The 19,066-nt window shown below is 49.0% G+C and overlaps 1 protein-coding gene across 2 annotated transcripts in view; it reads right to left on the reverse strand.

Moving 5' to 3' along the window:
• The window catches only part of MAP2K5 (mitogen-activated protein kinase kinase 5), a 288,293-nt gene that overhangs the window by 40,258 nt on the left and 228,969 nt on the right, over positions 1 to 19,066 (reverse strand). For both annotated transcript variants that reach the window (XM_075535636.1, XM_075535635.1), the window contains 2 exons: positions 4,059 to 4,120; positions 1,093 to 1,138 (listed from right to left, as the gene is read on the reverse strand). In XM_075535636.1, coding sequence (XP_075391751.1) covers positions 1,093 to 1,138; positions 4,059 to 4,120 — 108 coding nt within the window. The remainder of the gene's footprint in view (positions 1 to 1,092; positions 1,139 to 4,058; positions 4,121 to 19,066) is intronic.

Below are 19,066 nucleotides of genomic sequence, written 5' to 3' on the forward strand. Positions count from 1 at the left end.
AGAACTGGGTAAAGGGGTTCCCATCTCTAGGCCCTGTTGCAAGTTTTCTCAACTGTGACTACCTGTAAGAATTTCCCAACCATTGAAGAGACAAAAAAAAAAAAAAAAGACTAGTTTATTCCAGACATGAAGCCTGCTGCACAGTGGTCAAGCTCACAGGGGTGAACTTCAACTTGAAACGACTTCAGAGACGGAATTCTTTGCTCTAAAGAAACAAATACCACTGTGCAAAGCGATCATGAGACAGAAAAGGGACCCGACCGGGAATTTGTATTTGGGGAGGAAATCTGAAGGAGAGAGAAGTTGGGGGGCGTGGTGCGTTTATTAGGATGGAGGATGAAAGATCTGGAAGATGCACACGGCTTAGAGAAGTGAAGGGCACAGGAGCAGTGTCTGCGCTGGCGGCAGGACCCTGACACGGAAAGGCACGAACATCAGAAGGAGCGGACTATAATTATGAGTTACCAGTGCTCCGTCCGGGCGCCACGCTAACAGCTTGTCCACTGTCAAATCAACAAGCTGCACTAAATAAATGACCATTTGGGAATTGTTAGGGAGCCTCTCCCGGCTTGACGACAAACCGTCACTTGCAATCAAAGAAAGCTGCTTGGAGCTGAGAACACAGCCCCCGGTGGCCTCGTGGTTGTCTCTTCTAAGGGAAGACCAAAGATTCACATTAACTTGATCTTTTACAGCCAATCTAATTTCATCCTCCAGGCCTCCAAGGGGCTGCCACAGCACACTCGGAATTTCCCGCAGGACTGCATTCAACACCGCACGCCCTGGCCGTCCGCTGAGCTGCCGGCCGGCTCTCTGCTCTCTGCAACGCGGCCGTGGGGGCACACGAGCGCCGGGGGTGACTGGCAGCAGGCTGTGACCCTCGAGTGGAAGGGCTCTGCATTTCCTTCCTTCCAAGGTGGTGGAAGGTGCTTGCGAAAGTGAAAGCAAGTATTGGAGGGCATGCGTTCAAAGACACTGATTCCAGAGAAAGCAACCAGGCTGCCGCTCCAGAGGCTGCAGAGGTCGGACATTGCCTGAAATTAGGCACACATGACAACTGGAGAATCCTAACGAAAATAAAGTCGTACTTACCATCAGTTCCTCAGGGGCTGGCCTTTCCTTTGGCTGTTTCCGCATGCTGGCGAGGGGAAAACAGAAGTAAGCAGTCACTCTATGTATAGCACTTGAAAACGCGCCATAAGTCCCCCCTTTGATTGCTCGCCCTCGAATCTGAATATGCTCTCAAAATTCATCATGAGCAGCTCTTGGCCCAAGTGCTGTTGCTGGCATCTCTTGCTTTCATTTGAACCTTTAATTAATCTCATTTCTGGAGACCTTATGAATCAGAAGCATAAAAATGAGTTTTGTTGGTATTACTCTTGTAATTCTGAATAAGGAATTCAAATCTCTTCTAATTCTTCTTTTGAAATGAATGTTTAAAAAAAGCAGCAGTATTCGTTTCCTGGTGCACTATCCAGGTAGTTCTCATCTAAATTTGGGGTACAACTGACTTTTTTGACTAGTTGGGAAAAGACATAGGAAAAAGACACAGGATTGTCATGTCTGATGAGCAACCATCTCATTCTTCCATTGCCACTTGGCACGACACGCCGCATATGAGCGGTCAGGTGTCCAGGCATCTAAGGCCACAAAATGGACATCACCTTGACTCTCGTTTACTTTGGTTGTGGGTGATTGGTTCAAAAGCTAGCTGGGGGAAAGAGCGGCTTATTTAAGTGACTTTGAAATTCAACATTCCTCACGTAACATATGTCTTGTCTTCCAGGCAATGGTCCTAATCAGTAGAGGAGACGGCGCTTAGCTAGGTGAAAGGGGCAGTCCCCCACATGGAACCGAGGTCCCTTTTGGTGGCTGCCTACTTGAAGGGCTTGTGTGTCCTCAACTCAGAGCATCTTGGGGATCCAGTCATGAAGAGACACTTGGAAGCGCTAAATCACACGCATCCTTTTTATTTATTGAAAGCAAACTCGAACAAGCAAGAGAAAACCATTCAGCTCTGTATTTGCTGACGGATTTTGTTTTAATTTTAAAGAGCGAGACTTGATTACTGCTAGGTAAATAAGAACTATCGTTATGAACCACTACTGGCACGGGGGATGTCTGCCTTCCCTATAAATAACCACATGCACCTCTCAAATGCCGCGCCCATTAGCAAGGAATTCCAGCTGTCTAGCCTGCGGAGTTGGTAACCATCCGAATCTGACGTTCCCAAGTAGCCAGATCTCTTGGGGGAAACAAGGCTATATTACGTACTATCATTTCTGTTCCGTCATGACATGTGTGAAAATTTCAACACAGGTTATCCCTCCCTCTGTCTCCATAAAACGTTTATATAACAGCTGATTCATTTTTGGGGCAGGAGAAGGGTAAAGCCTTATTGGCTCCCCACCTCCGCTCCACCCACCCAGAACCCAAACTTCCAGACCACACCGAGAGACGAGGCCAGCGGTTGGGCCTCAAAGCAGACATCTCCAGGCTGCGAGGCCTAAGGTAGGCCCTGGCCCGCTGCGGGTAGCCTGGGAATCTCCTGGCTTGTTTTCCAGTTTCAGCATCTCACCTCGGGGACTCCCAGGAGGGGCGCCTGTGTGATTTTAGGAATTCTCCGCAAAGGAAAAGAAGAAACAGTCGTATGTACGTCTGGGGGATGGCGCCAATATTATCGAGCCTCACAATAGCTTAGCGTGCCCTTCCCAGCCTCTCCCTTTACCGAGTGGGCAGCTTTGGAAACGAAATGTTTTCAGTGCAAAAATCATTTCCAAAATATGCAGAATAATATATAAGTATTTTAAATAAATAGAAACGGTGTTCATAAAAATTTGAAAGTTGGGGGGGTGCTCTCTCTGCCACATATTTTTCTATGGTATATAAACTGTAGGAGACATTTTTATTAAGAGGTAACATATTGCACTTAGTCAAAAAGGTGATAAAGCTTGACATTTATATTAAGGAATATTTCTTGGTTTCACTGTGGTGTAATCATCAGATGGATCATGGGGGGGAGGGGCAGGGACGTGGACTGTGACTTCGGGTTAGCAAGCCCTCCTGCCTGCACCATTTCCAGGACCACCCCCCTCCCCGCTCCCCCCCCCCCCCCCGGGAATGAAGGGTCTCTTTTGCAGGGTCACCCGCTCATTTTCCAGCCATGGGAATGAGGAGTGGGGTGCAGTGAGGGAAGAAAGGGGCGACTGCTATCAAGGAGCCTCAGACCTCTGTGCCAGTTCCCACTGGGTTGTCACCTGCTTCAGGAAGGTCATTCTCGTGATCCCAGTGTCCTTTCCTTAGTGCCTGGGCCAATTTTGCTCTGTGTTGGGGCTCGGGAGAGGGCACAAGGGGGGGAGGACACAGGGCCTTCTAAGGCCACCCGAATTCTGCAGGAGTTGGGGAGAGGATCTGGAGGAAGGAAGAGGCAGGGGCTCCCTTTCCCTCAGGTGTGGAAATGGCAAGGGGTTACCTGGGGGCTCCAAAGGTCCCTCTGTGGTCCCTCTCGGCTCTAAAGGGTTTACATGGGTCTGTCAGAACCAGGTTTCCCTAATCGCCTAAGGATGAAAATTTATTGACAGGGGTATCCCGGTATTACATTAAAAACAAAACAAAAGGAATAGCCAAGGAGAAAAGTTATTTACCGAAAAATCTAATGAATTAATAAACGGCGCTGCTTCCACTAAGTGGCAGGCAGTTTTATGGGAACCTGGAGGTTACATTCATAAAAATAAACTTCCTATGTCTTTCAGTGGGGGCGATAAAAGGTGTATTTCTTTAAAAAGGGGGCTGGGGAACTAATAACGGTATCTGTGCTTCAAAGACGTGTCCTGATCCGCAGCAGTTTATTAAAACGGGAAAAAGCCTCCGAGTACATTTATGACCCTTTGTCACATAATTTAAACAATTTTTCCAGCTTTGCCACCCCATCTGCCCAAGGCCCCAAAGTCCCGCCCGTCTCCCAAAGGAAGCAGAGAGAGCCACGCGGTCTCACGGAGCCGCCAAGTTAATGGCATGTATCATTTACATGGGGCTGGCATGTTTGCAAACTGGCTCACCACTGAGTGATGAAATGCACAAATGGCCCAGAGAACTCTCCAACCGGAAGGACGGGCGAATCCTGGGAAGGAGGAAAAACAAGTTATCCAAAGGCGCAACAATTCCTTTTCTTTTTTGGAATCTTCCACCCACATCCCACGGGACTCCCTCCCCCCAGAGCCCCCCAGCAAGGGAGCGGTATAAAGACGAAGGTGTAACAAGCAGTCACCACCACGCGGGAGGAAAGTAAGGCCCACCCAGTGACAATGGCTGTCTCCTCCTCCTCTGGGTGTTGGTGTGGAAATGCCACATTTCAAGCCACGCACACTTCACAATGGTGAGAAACAGGAGCGCAGAGAGGGAGGGGAGGTGGAAAGGACACTGACAGCCACGGGCAGGGAGGAAGGTAGGGAAAGTGTAAATGAGAAATTAATGATTATTTAAGTAACACACAAATGGTCTTGTAATTAACAAAGAGCTGTGAAATTATTCTAGTGCTGACCTCTGTTTCCTTTACTGGGTCTGTATTTATTTACACTTTCCTTTTTATTTACATTTATTTGCATATTCCAGGGCTTTGAACTGGCTTGTGCCGAACCAAATCATGTGGGTCGGATTAAAAACATTTTTTCCCCTTCCACTTTATAGAAAGAAAGAGGGAAGTTATTTCCTGCAAGAAATTTCAGCCTATTTCCTCTCTAACATACATGAAAGCCAAGGAATGGAGGGCGCAGTCAGAAATACAAAAGTGGGTGGCGGGCACTAGAGAGGGCAGGAAAAAGTCCGCAGCGACCAGCGACCACCTCGTCACTCGGGGCACAAGCCCCATTAACTGCGGAAGGAAGGCTTTGAGGATTTCGGAGTTTTTCCAAGACTGTGTTACACAGTGTAACAGCCCAGGATGTAATGAAATTATACTGCCGAGTGCTTTAGCAGTCATCTCATTAGACCTACAGTTGGAACGAGAGAGCCACATAAGTAAGCAGCTGCAAATGACTCCGTTCTCATCTATTCTCATTTGCTATTAAAAATACCTTTCGGCGGCTTTTTCCCCTTCCCTCCCTGACATCCCTACACAAAGTGCCCTGCAAAGTATGATACATGCACCTATTTAAATTAACAAAGGAATGACTTATTTTAATCTCACTGTGCTTTGGAGGGGCTTTGGCCATTTGGATGCGCAATCTATCATTCCATACAACCTTCCAGCGCTGCAGGCAAGGAACCGGCACATGCAGCATTTGGTGGGAGCCAAACAATTTCTCCAGCACACAACTGTGTCAAACGCATGCATGTATTCATTATGGAGAACGCGGGGAAACAGCTCTGATTCCGTGCAAAACGGAAGCACCTCTGCTCTCCGCGTGTCATTATCGACGGTGGCAGAGAGACAACCGCACAGCCTCCTGCGTGATTACTAAATATACATATAATTGCTGTGACCAATTATCAGAAAAATGAGATCGGTAATTACAAGACAGAAAATTAACCAGAACTCTTATTAAGGCTTTGTTTCCAATTCAAACAATTGGAAACTGCTGGGAAACACAATTAAATCAAAAGGGATGGAGGGGGTCAGAGCAGGCCACAGCAAACAAAAACAAACCCAAACATCCTGGTGTGCATTTTTTAAAAAAAAGAAAAAAGGAGTGGGGAACAATTGGGGTTCTTGGTTATGTATCTTTGAATATATGTACTTAATGCAGCAAGAGGAGAAAATGGTTAATGATTCCAAACTTAAAAACCAACATTCATCGGTAGAGAAAGGCTTTCAAAAGAGAAAGAAGACCAAAGCTAAATGAGAGGGAAAGAACCACCTGGCCAAGTTCAAAGGATGACATGCAGCGGGGACGGCGGGGTGGGGGTGGGGGGGCGGCGAGCAGTCTGCTCAGAGCATACAAGGCAGGCAGGCGGAGAGCGGCATCATAAATGGTCACAGAAGCCCCATCGGTTTGAAGAGCAAAAATCAAACATGGTGTCAATGTCAGCCCCAGCCGTTTCAGGAAAGCCACATATATCACCACGTCGGCAAGATCCTGCCCGGCTCCGTCCGTTCCAGAAAAGACTTTGTTTTCCTTCCAGAAATGATATTTTATGGTCTCAAAATCCAACAATAAAAAGATAGTTCACAGTCTGGGGTGGAACAGTTACAGACTTTGACAGGTGAGAAAGGTTCTCAGCCATTCCTTTCTGGGTTCTTTGTAGCAGAGGGGTCTGGGAAGTTTCTGAGTAATAGCCATTTTAAAATGCAAGGTTTTGGGGGGAGTGGGGTAGGATGGGGCTCCTCTTGTCTTAATGTGACTGAATAGTTAACTAAAGTGGGTAAAATTCTGGACTGGATTTTTCCGAGATTTAGGTATAAATTGTGATGCTAATGTGGACCTCATTTCAAAGTCTGATACCAAGAGGAAATTAATGAATTATAGACTAGGCAACTTGATGAAGATGTCACTTTAACACGGATGAGAAGCAAAATGAGAGAATGTGACATGCTCACATGGGTAGTTAATTTTATTTAAGACCTGATATTGTAGCCTGTTAAGTTGCTCACAATGTAAAACTAAGGAGCACTGGGTGGTACCCATGAATAATTTATTTTCACTTCTGCAAATGCCAGCCCACGTCGACGTGCCAGGACCGTTTTCAGTGGCTTGTCCTCTCAGTGGTGCCCGGAAGGAGATGTGGGCACAGGCTCAGTGCACACGCAGAATGCCAAGCAGCTTTCCCTTCCCTTTAAAACCTAGGCACTCTTGCGACCTTCAGAGAATTTCCCGTTATGGGACGCTGACTAGTTGTGTGTGTGTGGGTGCGAGAGAGAATGGTGCATACATACAGACACGGGGGCAGGGTGCAAAGGAACCCCGAGGGCTCCCAACTTCAGAAACAGAGCAGGGCCCCAGCTCACAGGAACGCACAGGGCTATGCAGCCTTGGTGGTTCCAGGGACATCATCTTCTTTGTTTCCGCAAATACATGTTTAGTCCAGAGGACGATGGAAGAAAACCAACCCGCGCTCCCGAGAGCCTATGTCGTTCGTGGTTGGCTTGCAGTCTGTGTGTGGTGGTGACCAGCCATTCTGCACGTGTTTTGCTCATGGGACGGGGCTGAGAACCAAGCCCCGGGGTGCAGGGGGCCTAGTGAATAGTCATTGCTTCTCATCAAAAGCGCCCCTCTACGAAATGCAGTCCGTGGGTGGGTTCAGTTGCGATGAACACGTAGCTCTCCAAAGATAAACACTTAGAGGAGCAGCTACCCTGAGCTCGTGATGCACGCAGAAACCGACTCTAAATTGTTCATAAATGTCTCTCTCTAAAACCCCGGGCGCCACACTTCACCTTTAGGGCTTCTCCTCGCAGCCCCCTCTTGCCATTTGTGTGTGTGTGTGTGTGATGTTCTTCACACCTCAGAGGCATGGAATGAAATAGCAGACGCAACCTTAACCGAAAGCCTTACTGAGGTTCTGGTCCCACGTCAACTTTAGAGGCTTGCCAAGGGATCTTGTTACCGCGCTAGCAACTGTGTCAAAACAGCCGCCATGAAGCAGTCCAGTAAGCCATCCTGGTCATCGAGGAGGGCAGCCCCCACGTCGCCGAGGTCTCCACAACTACCTGGTCAGCCCCCTTTGCTAGCCCACCGGCACGCGAGCCCGCGGCAGGCCGGGGAACAGCGAAGGACAATGGGAAACAAGTGTGAGTGATGCCTTTGCCTGGTGAATAATGAACAGTTCAGGGAGGTCAACCCATTACAACGGAAACTGTTTAATTATTAATTATGCACAATCTATGAGCAAAAGGACAAGTTCGGAATGTTTAATGTGTGCTAACTTCAACTGGACTCTCTCTGGGTATTTTGTTATTAGCACTTGTCAGCAAGGTGCTCAGGCATTAAAAAAAAAAAAGGCAGGCAGCACAAAACCTGATTGTGTGTGTGTGTCTACTCAAAGAGGTGGGGGCTGGGGGCAAGAGGTCCAATTCTAACCAGAGCTACTGCAGTGTGCCCTTACAGGGGAGGGGCCAGTGAGTATACTTTATGAATTGAGAGGAAGGTAAGTCAATTGGGGTCTCCAAACACAGAGAATATTATACACGAAACATGGCTTCGCAATGGCTTATTTTAAAAGGACTTTTTTTTAAGGTGCATTCTCTTTTTTGGAACCAAAAGGTTTCATGGCTTTGAAAGAAACCCATTAGGGTTTTTACACACACACATACACACACACGCATGCACGCGCGCTATGTAAACTGGTGGAATCGGAATAAGACTGTATCTTGTTAGTAACGTGGATTCTCTGGTTGTGGTGTTACCATTGGGGAAACTGGGGGCAGGGCACCCGGGCTCGCTGCGTTATTTCCCACAGTTGCCTGTGAACCTACAATCATATCAAAATAGGACATCTACAAAGGTAAAGGGCAGGGACCACTTTAAATAACTCAGAAGAGATGCAGCTGCTCAGCAGAGCTTGGCTTTGTGTTAGGGACAAGCCTGCCAGAGTAACTCATCCAGAAAAAGTCAGGGAACCTTCATTCGTTTAAAAAAACCTTAAACTTTTTTATTGTGAAGGCTTACTGAGCAGATCAGATTTCCCTCCAGCCACATGCTGTTTCATGACATTGATTGCAATCCCCACAATGTACCTTCACTCATCTCACTTCCGCCCTGTGCTCCCTGTTTCTACTTGCAGACTCATTTTTGCCCGTAATTCAGAGTTAAAGAGACACTGGAACCTGGCGCTGACACGGTGGCTCATCCAGACATTGATGGGGCACGGACACAAGACAGAGAGCGAGTGGAAAGGGGGAAGGAAGCCCTCAGTGAGGGGACACGGGGGCGGCAGCAGTGGCTCAAGCACAGCAACGAGGAAGAGGCTGCAGCAGGATGGGCAGTGTTGGTTCTGTTGAGCACAGGGCCACTGTGAGTTGGTACCAACAACAGATACAGAATACGATATGAAAATTATATACCCATTCATGGATTCGTTCACACATTCAATCACTCCCCCAAGCATCTACCATGCGCAAGGAAAGGCACAAAGTCTGGCATTACGGAATGGCCGGTACTTAATCCACATCTGGAAAGGCCTTGTGTAATGTTGAGGAGTAGGATGTGCACCCTTGATAAACAGTCCTGCAAGGTGGAAGATTTGGCTGAGCCTGAGTGCCAAGGCTGAGTCTCAGGCAGTGCGGGGAGCGCTGGGTTCGATTCCATTTGCCGGGTACTGTGAGTTCATGAAGGGGAGTGATGGCAGTTGTCTTGGGACAGCTCTAGCGGGCTGTGCGGGACCTTCATCCCTTTCTTCCTTCCTCACTCCCAAGAGCGCCTGGGGGTGGGAGTGGAGTGGGGGACACCGTGGGCGCTGGAGCCTGGGTCTTGCTCATTTTCCTAAGTGTGTGACAGACACCTTCAATCAACGTTCTATACTCACTGGCAGTGGGCAAGACAAGACAGGACAAATTCTGAGAAATCTTAAGAAAAAAGAATTAAGCGTACACTTTTGGGTTGAGATTGTTTATACTAGTATCAGAAAAAGGATGAAGATCCAAAGCATTCTGGTAACTGGTCACCAGGCCGTAGGCGGCAGACCACTTAGGACAGCAGGCCCCCTGAAGGGGCCACGAGACTGCTGTGCATGTGACCCAGGGAATTGGCCTGGGCACTTTGGAATCAGACCTTTCATTTGAGGCTTTGCATGTTTTGTTTTCAAACATTTTAGCAATATTTTGGAAGTCTGTTTCACCATTTGTGGAATAAATCTAAAATAATTATACTTTTGTATTCAGCTTAAAAACAACAACAACAAAACCCTCCCACCAAATAAAGAAAGGAAGAAACCTCTCAAGGAGTTGCCCGCTGTTGAAGTACACAGGTCAGTTAAATAAAACATGGTCAGGCTTCGAGCTTTTGAAAATAGCTCGCTTCTAGACTTAATGGTGTCAAGTCACCAAGCCGACAGGTGGCTACCATCAGCGAATCACCTTTGTCTGACCAGGGAGAGTCATGGCCTACATTACTAAGGAAGAAAAGGAAAAAATATCTTTAATTAAAGCCAGATGTTGCTTGGCCGGGTCCAACCACTTGCTGTCCTTGGCACGGAGACCATATTAATTGGCGTAGCCCATCAGATGGCTCCCATTGGCAGCGCTGGGATCAACGATCGCTTATGATTCCACTGCTTCACATCAGGCAGACTGCAGTTGCCCTTGTAAGATTCCTGACTGGATTTTGATTCTCCTTGACGTTGTGTCCTCATGAGCCGGCTGGCAGGATCCACAGGACAGGCCTGCTCCTGACTGGGTAGGAAACTTAATTTGTTGAAACTTAAAACAAATAACAACAACATCTTGGAGCCTCAACTTGAAGGAGCTCCTGGGAGGGAGGCTACTCTACAAAATAAAAGTCTATAAGCACAAAAGTAACTCCAGGGGTAGATCCTTGGAAACATGCTCCTGGATGTTCCCATCTGTTAAGTTTCAGCTGAGAGAGGGTGGGAGAAAAGTGGACACAGCTGATCAGAGGGAGGAGGGTGGGAAATAGATGGGAGGGGGTTTCCAATCAGTCAGAGGGCCACTCCGTCTAAGATACCAGCAAACCCTAATTATATTGGAGATTTGTACGAATTTAACCAAGGGTTGTAAAAAAAATAAAAATGAAAACCCCCAAATGCAGCCAGGCTGTAGGGGACAATCAGCATTTTATGATATGAAGTACACTTTTGATTTCGACATGCAGCTGAAGCTGACTCAGTCGGCAGGGTTTCCTGACACACAGGGCTGGAGTGGGAGGGAGGTTTTGAATTTAGGGAGGCTTGCAGATGGACTCCCTGCAGCTGGACACTGGAGAGCCCCTTTTACTCGTCCCAATCCCGATCAACCCTTGAGCAGAGAAAGTGAAAGATGATTCAATTTCCACACTGGGTCACCCCATGCTCTGGGTTGCCGGACGTGACAAATTACATGTGTGGGCATTTTGGTGTGAAGTTCTGTCCATTGAGTCTGGGCTGACAGTAGCAGCTCATTTAACTTGTCTCAGATGGGACTGGAACCAGGGGCTAATGGCTTGAATTTTAGCCACTGAAACACCCACCTTACTCATAAACCCTTCAATCAAGGGAGAACCAGATGTTAGGCAAGTGAACACCATTACCAGATGGCTGACACACCCACACACAATGGAAACGACCAAGTCTGTAGGAAAGCGCCTTGTTGACACTTGAACTTGGAGATTGTGAAGATTTCCCCCTCTTCCTTATTTGCTTTCTCCTCAATAGGCTTTGAGGACTTCCTCAGCATGGAGGCCGGAGACAAGAGGAATGAACTCTGTCACTTACATGAAAACGGACCTCTCGGTCCGGTCCGGCTGCCAACACTGCTGCCCAGGGAAAGCCCCATATTCCCTGGGGGAGCGGCTGTGTGAGAGCAAAGCTCTTGGTGGCTTGCGAAATCCCCTGGCAATGGGAGGGTGAAGAACTGGGGGATGAATGAATCTTTTAAACCGTATTTGCAGTTGCTTCCTTTCCAAGGCCAGGCCTCATTTTTTCTTTTGCTCCAGGTCTCTTGTTGGTCATAAGCTATAGCTCCCAGTGTTATTTAGAGGTGCCTATGTGAACAGCACCCACCTCCCACCCCCAGAGTAAGGACACACACATACACACACAACAGCATCTACACACACCCTCCCCTTTTAAGAGCTTTAGGCAGAGCAGCAAAAAATATACTTGCCTCATACCAAAGGGATTTCACTTACAGAAGTAAAACCTGTTATTGTCCTCTTTTTCTGTCGCCTCCCAATGCATTTCTATGGCTTTTTCATAAAACACTGCTGCAAATAATCAAGCATGACCACTGACACCTACAAGATGGAGTTTTAGGAACCATTAAATGAGCTCACCCTCCTGGGAAGCCTCCTGCTCGGGCTGGTCTAAAGGTAATTATTCAGCAATTCCTACCTGTGGTTTTACCTTGTCCCGCTATCGTGTTTGAATTTCATACACTGGTGAGGTCAATCTTTTTCCGCAGGAAAAGTCCAGCTGCAGATGTTTGATCCAGGACCAAGATTATAATATTGAAACGCGCACTGGCATTTCACCAGGCCCTGGGCGCACAAGTGCTGATTAAAAAGCAACTGAGATGACAAGTGAATCAGGAACTAGTTTGGACAAAAAAGGAGAAAAGAGGAGAATCCAGGAGAGAGAAAAAAAATCCCCTTAACAGGCTTTTAGGGACAAGGGCTAATTCCTCTTTTTTCAGGGAAGGAGTGAACATGAGAACATGGGACCCTTCTGCACATATCAAGCCCAGGACTCTGGCAGGTCTGTGTCCTGAAAAACCAACAAGCCATGGCACGCTCAAGTCCGACTCGGCGCACTCACTGCAAACCCGGAGTCCACATCACCACCGTGGATGTCTCTGGAATGTGCACTCAACTGTTGGTTACAATAATTACTGCCATTTGCCACCTGCATTGCCAGCTCTGGGTCAGGGGAAAGCCAGCCTTTCCAGGGGCTGCATGGTGTCTGAGTGGTGGTGACATTTGCTCACACATTTTAAAACTCATCCAGAGGCTGCCATTCCCTGGCTGGGAATCCTATGGGAAATTGTGCTGTACCTGGGATCATCCAGTAACCGATGGAGAGAATAGGGTTGAAGGCAGGCCACAGGCGAGGCTGCCATCAGCTGACAATGAGCTAAACTGTGAAGAACAAAAGAGCGGGAGACGGGGAGGGAGGAAGGGAGAGGAAGTGGGAAAAACCCCAACACAACAGAACTACATACTGTGAAATGAACAAGTTCAGTTAGAATGTTCATCAGGATTTGGAAAATCATAATGCCATCTGTCACTCTGGACCTCAGAACATCAGGGATCTCGGGGGCCCAGGCGCTTCCATTTCCAGGAGGAAGGAAGGAGCTTACACTCCCTGGAATGCTGCCTTCAATCTGGAATGGAGGCAGCACCCCAGCCGACCAGTTTGGGATCTCTTTGAGAACATTTGTGCCGCTCACCAAGGCGCTCTCCCTGGTTGAGGGCCGATTGCGGCAGCTCCGCAGAGAGGCTGAGCAGTGGCCCAGCCCGGCTGCTGGGTAACTGGCCCTGCCATGCAGCTGGGGCTCCGGGTCCCACCATGGAGGATTAAACGAGCATTGTCCCACGGCTGCGGAAGGCGCCACAATAGAGCAACACATGTTAAACGGCAGCGGCCAAAACTGGCCCCACCAGGCAACTGCCCATCCACACAACACTATTCACTGGCCTCCACCACCAAGAGATGAATTCATTAATAATACATCAGACTGCACGAGCAATTCAGAGAAAACACACACAGCTACTTGTTTAACGACTGTCTAAAGATGCAGAATTCTTCCTGGGTTAAAAAATACACAGCCCCCCCCCCAAAAATACACAGACAACACCCCCACAAATCTACCAGCTTATTCGAATAAAAATCATAGGGACATTTGTGCTAATACTGTGGTTTATTTAAAAAGAAAAAAGTCTTCCCTCTGAATTCGCTCAGAAATAATCAAAACACAGAATTTTTCAGCAGTAACTAATACAATCTGATTTTACATTGTTGCGTGTTTCAAAATTAAAATTTTCCTCAAGTGGCTCTGTGTACCCTTTAAAGTAGTGGGGAAAATATTTTAATTTGTGCCTCCTGTACCTTTTAAAAAAATTCAATTCTTTCTTACTCCTCCCTCCCGACAACTCATAAATATGAATTAAATATAATTATAAATGAACAGAACATTAACTTTGGGATTACTGCAGTGTTTTGGTACTGTGTTAATGTCATTTCTAAAGAAACAGTTAATACCAATAGAAGAAGTAATTACTAAAGAAATCATAGCCTGAATGCTAACCTATTTTCAATTGTCAAGCCAGCCCAGCTGCATTAATTGAAACATACCGGACTTTTCAAAGGCGGTATTGGATTTCTAGAGATTGCCTTACATAAAAGAGGACTATCGGTTTTCGAGTCTCCAATTGTATAGTCCTAACACTGTGAGGCACGGCTCTAGTGAACAGGACCCTGGAGGGCAGAACCATGTGTGCAGACACTTGTATTAACTTACCAAGTGTCTGAGGCCCCAGCCATGAACTTGTGCAAGTTGCAAACGTATTAAATAGCACATCGAAGATGCTCGCTTTTCTGAGTGGCTAGAGTGCTGAGCCAGAAGCTTCGGAGAGCCTCGGGCCAAGTGTGGGCTCACTTCAAACTACCTGCGGCCACCCGCAGGGAGAAGACTAGGCCAGGCATCACCACGGGAAGGGAAGGAGCCCTGCGGGTGCCAGGATGAAGCACGCTGCACTGTGGTTGGCTCCTGTCAGGAGGGCCCCCTGGCAACCCCACAGGGGCAGTTCCTCTGTCCCATGGAAAGAACTGACTGCGGGGCGGGGGGTGGGGGGGCACACAGCCACAAAAGGTGCTGGGAGCACCAGCGGTGGGAGATGTCCCTTTTGAAGCAAACACACTGCCGTCGAGTCAATTCTGACTTATGATGACCCAAAGGGGCCAGGGTAGAGCTGCCCCTGTGGGTTTCTGGGATGTAACCCTTTTCAGGAGTAAAAAGCTTGTCTTTTTCGTGTGGAGTGGCTGGTGGTTTGGAACTGCTGACCTTTCGGTTAACAGCCCAACCGGGAGCCTCTATGCCGCCAGGGCTCTTGTACCGCTGGCTAATTTGAGACGCCACTTTTGGACTTCCTGGGGGATTCTTGGGCAGCCATTTTCAGACCCCGCCGGGAGAGAGCGCGCGACGTTCACAGCTCAGAGACTTTTCAGAGTCTGTTTTCCGCCACTTGCTCAGGGCAGAGTGACTAGAAGCCTACATACATTTTAACAGAGAAACCAAACCCACATTTTTAGATCCTAATGTGGATCTAAGAGGAGCCAAGCTTCTCGAACGAAACCCAGTTCTTTCTTCAACTGGCGCGGTCACTCCTCTGGGCAGCAAACGACACTGGGTCGGAACAGACAGACCTTTGCCCCTGGGGTCAGTCTGCCCTGCTGAGACGGGCCTCCTTTTCTTGTTTAAAATAAGACCCAAACTCTGGCTTTGCTGCCACGTTCCTCGTGGAGGGGGAAGCGCACTAGCCTCCCTCGGATTCCTCATCTAGAGACTGAAGGGCTGCGGGGGCTCATTTGGGACACCGCGATGGTGAACGTTTAGTCCGCGATTCCAGTCAAACCTACTTCCACAGCGTGGGTTCTCCCTCAGAGCACACTGGCCCCGGGGGTGCCGAGACTGCACCTCTTAATAGGAGCAGAGAGCCTCGCTTTCTCCCTTGGAGTGGCTGCTGGTTTCAAACCACCGACGTAGCGGTTTGCAGTTCTAGCTGTAGCCCCCACACCGCCAGGACTAGGAAGTGAGTACTCCCAGGACCTTTCCGCTTATGGCGCCTACTTCTCTGCTCTTGCTCACCCCGAAGGACTCGAAAGAGCACGCAGTAAGCTGACATTTATGCAAAAGCTTTAGTCAACGAATATTTACAAGCAGCTACTGTACATCGATGGAGTTGGTTATGAGTTGGCTTATGAGCCTCACGGCTAGCAGTTCAAAACCAGCCGCGGCTCCTGGCGCGAGAGACGGGGGCTTTCTAGTCTCGGAACCCCTGGGGTGGCCGAGTCAGTACTGACTGGAGGGCAGTGAGTGCAAGGGGCAGGGCCATGAAGACGGAAGCCAAACGTCCTCCAGGAACTCAGGACTCTCGGCACTAAGCTTTCTACACCCAGGCCTGAGGATGGCTTTGAGGAAGGAGAACCAGGGGAATCTCCTGTATACAGGATCCTCATTGTCCTCTTCCCCAGTGCGCTGCCCTTTCTACGAGGCCCAGCTCCGGGCTGCCACCACCACGCCGAGGTCCACTGCCCAAGCCTGTGCTTCATCCCGCCCTACATCCAATTTCTCATGAAGTGCAGCTGATCCTAGTTCCCCAACACCCTCCACAGACTAATGCTGCCCCAGCGAAGACCCTCCCCACTCCTGCTTCAACAACTTCCTCACAACACAAATCTGCTTATGCTGAGCAATTTACGGAGCACTGTGCTGCCTTGCCTTGCCCCCAAAAGGCCTTTCGGGTCAAGTGGAAATGCTGCTGCGTGCTCCGTAAAGGGCCTTGCCACGGAGGCCTCGGCCCCATCTCTCTCAGGCACTGCTACCACCCTGAACCCCCTTGCACGCACTTCTGGAATCTTGGAGGGCACTGGCCCTTTGGCCCTTGGGGTCATCCTGCCGTGTGGCGCTTTCCTGGGCAGTCCTCATCTGTCTCTTCATGGTATCTCCCCAGCGCTTGTCCATACTTTGATTATAGTATGATGTACAAGCAAACATCATGAAAACCCAGACTGTCAGTACTCACTGCGGTGAGTGCTTGAAATGAGCGTCACTGTGGTCCTCTGAGAACTCAGCCCATCAAGTCTCATACCACTTGGTGTAAAGTGACCGGTTTCCGTACGTCCTGTTGACTTGTCTGCCTGCCTGACTGGAGTGGATGCCCTTTAATGGTGCCCGCTGTCATTCGTTCACCACCGCAGCACCTTGCTGTGGGATTGATACAGGTCTACAGAATGGCTGGGCTATATAATCAGCGGCTTTCACACTGTCATCACTGGCGAGCTAAGAACACTCGTGTGCGTACCTGGGAGAAGGGGCCGGGAATCTCCGAACAAGCTAGAGCAGCTTCACGTCTGTCTCCTAATGTGGCTTTCTGAGCAACAGTAATGGGGCATGGCGCTTAAAGGAAAACGTGTGACAGTCACATAGCGTTTCCATGCCATCAGACTTGCAAAGGTCTACCAGAAAGAGAACCTTCATGTAATGCAAGGTGAAGAGACCTGTTTGCATACAAACTTGTGTGCCTTTAGTCTTACTTTCTTTCCTCCTTCTCTTCTCGAATCATCCAACAAAAAGCATCCATGTTAAAAAGGGGGGCGGGCATTCTTGTCATGTCCAGGCCATCAGTGGAGAAGAGGTGCTTCCTCCCAGAGCTACCCGAACAATGTGGAGCCCAGGTTCTGGGCCGACAGAAACAGGCACAGCTGCTTCCAGTCTCAGTGTCCTCCTGGGGGCTGGGAAGGGAAAAGCCAATGGTCCCCCCACAAGCTCAGCAGCTGGGGTAGGCCGAGTGGCGGGAGTGCCACAGTGGGAGTGGGGGGCCAGAGACGATGGGAAGGAGGCAGTCAGCGAGTGATGCACCAGACAGGAGGCAGCAGGGTCTGGCCGTGGGCCCTCCATGATAACGCAGAGGAAAGTAGGCCCTAAGGTCAGAGAAGCCTCTCTTGGCAAAACCAAACCAAAACAACAAAAAACAAACCAATGGGGAGAAAACTCAGAGCCCGTCATTATAAAATTCCACTTATAAAAGGCTATGCTTTCTGCAAGTTCTTATGCCTCTACGGCGAAGAGAGCCCCCACTATCTACTTATCTGCCTGGCTGGCACAGCCCCCACGTCACGGTGGCACTGAAAGGAGTCATTAGAAATGGGGCAATCATCCAGCTCACAAAACACCTGACCTCGCAAGGGGCCTCGTGTGGACGCTTTACTTAGGCGTGTCCCCAATGTGTTCTAGAAATGTCCAGTGCTGGGCGGGCGACCTGGTGCCAGGGCCTGGCTCCCTTGCACGTGTGAGGCAGCTCAAGGACGGGCATGGAGGATTACTCGCAGCGTTGAGACACTCAATGGGAATCACATGTGGGGATGCGAACGTGAGGAAAGGCTGGGAAAAGGAGGGGCAAATGAGGAAGGAGCCTGGTCCGCCGTCACGTTCTTTAAAAGCATTTACGTTTTTCTCCTTCGCTCCCTTTACCTAGCAACCCAACTGGCTTCGGACAGGCTGATCTCTGAAACAAACTAACCAACTAAAATCTCACCACATCCATCTTTCCACCCCTCTCTTCTCCAGGCAGTATCTCGGCTTCCTAACACAGCACCAGAAACTCTCACCTGCACTTTCTCTAGCCTTCTTCTGGACCCATGCTGCCCTTCACCTTCACACCTATGCTCCAGGGCTTTCCTTGGCTGGAACAGCCTCTCCTTTGCACGGTGTGAAGGCTCAGCCCTTGGTGGCACCAACGCTTCCACACTGGGTCAGCAGCTGAAAGGTTGATGGTTTGAAGCCACCTAGAGGTGCCTTGGAAAACAGGACCTGGTGATCTGCTTTTGAAAGGTCACAGCCTTGGACACTCAACTCGCTGGCAACCACCAATAGCAGCCGGCGCACTTCAAGGTCCTGCTCAAAGTGCGCCTCCCTTTGACGCTGCTGTTACGTCCCTCCTCTCCAACCGCCGCATCTAGCCCAGTGCCAGGACGGCTTCAGCAGAGGGTGGTTCACCTTTGCGGCTGTTCTCCCACGCACTCAGGTTCCGCTGGGGAGGTTGTCTCCCACTCGGTCATAAAGCCACGCAGCACCTGGCAGAAACCCAGCTTTCAGCATGGGCTCAGGCAATGGGCCTTGCAGTAAATGAAAAGATGTTTTTGTTCCTAGTAAGGCCCATCCTACAAAAGATGGAATATAGAATAAGCTAGGGTTCTCCTTTCCTGTGGATGTCTAGTCTACTACATGTAAACGACTTGTGACCTAGAACATGGCAGCTAAGAACGGAAGGCATGATTTCCTTTACCTCGGGGGGGGGGGGAATGAAATGCAATCTGTATAGCATAAAACCTCTTATTTTAAAGTATATAATTAAGTTCCACAATATTTCTATTCCGCCCCCCCCCCCAGCCCTCCCTCCAAAAAATAAGATACTGTCAGCAGTCATGCCTGATTCCCTTCCCCGACTCTCGCTTTTCTAGGCCCTGGAAGCTACTACCTTAGTATGTGTCTCTGCGAACGTTCCCAAATTGGGACACAGTATACAAATGGGCTCATGTAAGTGAGTGGCTGTGTGCCTGTCACTTAGCATGGTGTTTGGAAGGTACAGCATGTCGTGGTGTACATAATGCTTCATTCCTTTTTAGGATCGAGAATAGTCCTTTAGATGAATATAACCCATTTTGCTCACCATTTACCAGTTGGTATGCGAAACCCCCAAAT

This window comes from Tenrec ecaudatus, chromosome 17, assembly GCF_050624435.1.
Source record: "Tenrec ecaudatus isolate mTenEca1 chromosome 17, mTenEca1.hap1, whole genome shotgun sequence".
Taxonomy (NCBI): Eukaryota; Metazoa; Chordata; class Mammalia; order Afrosoricida; family Tenrecidae; genus Tenrec; species Tenrec ecaudatus.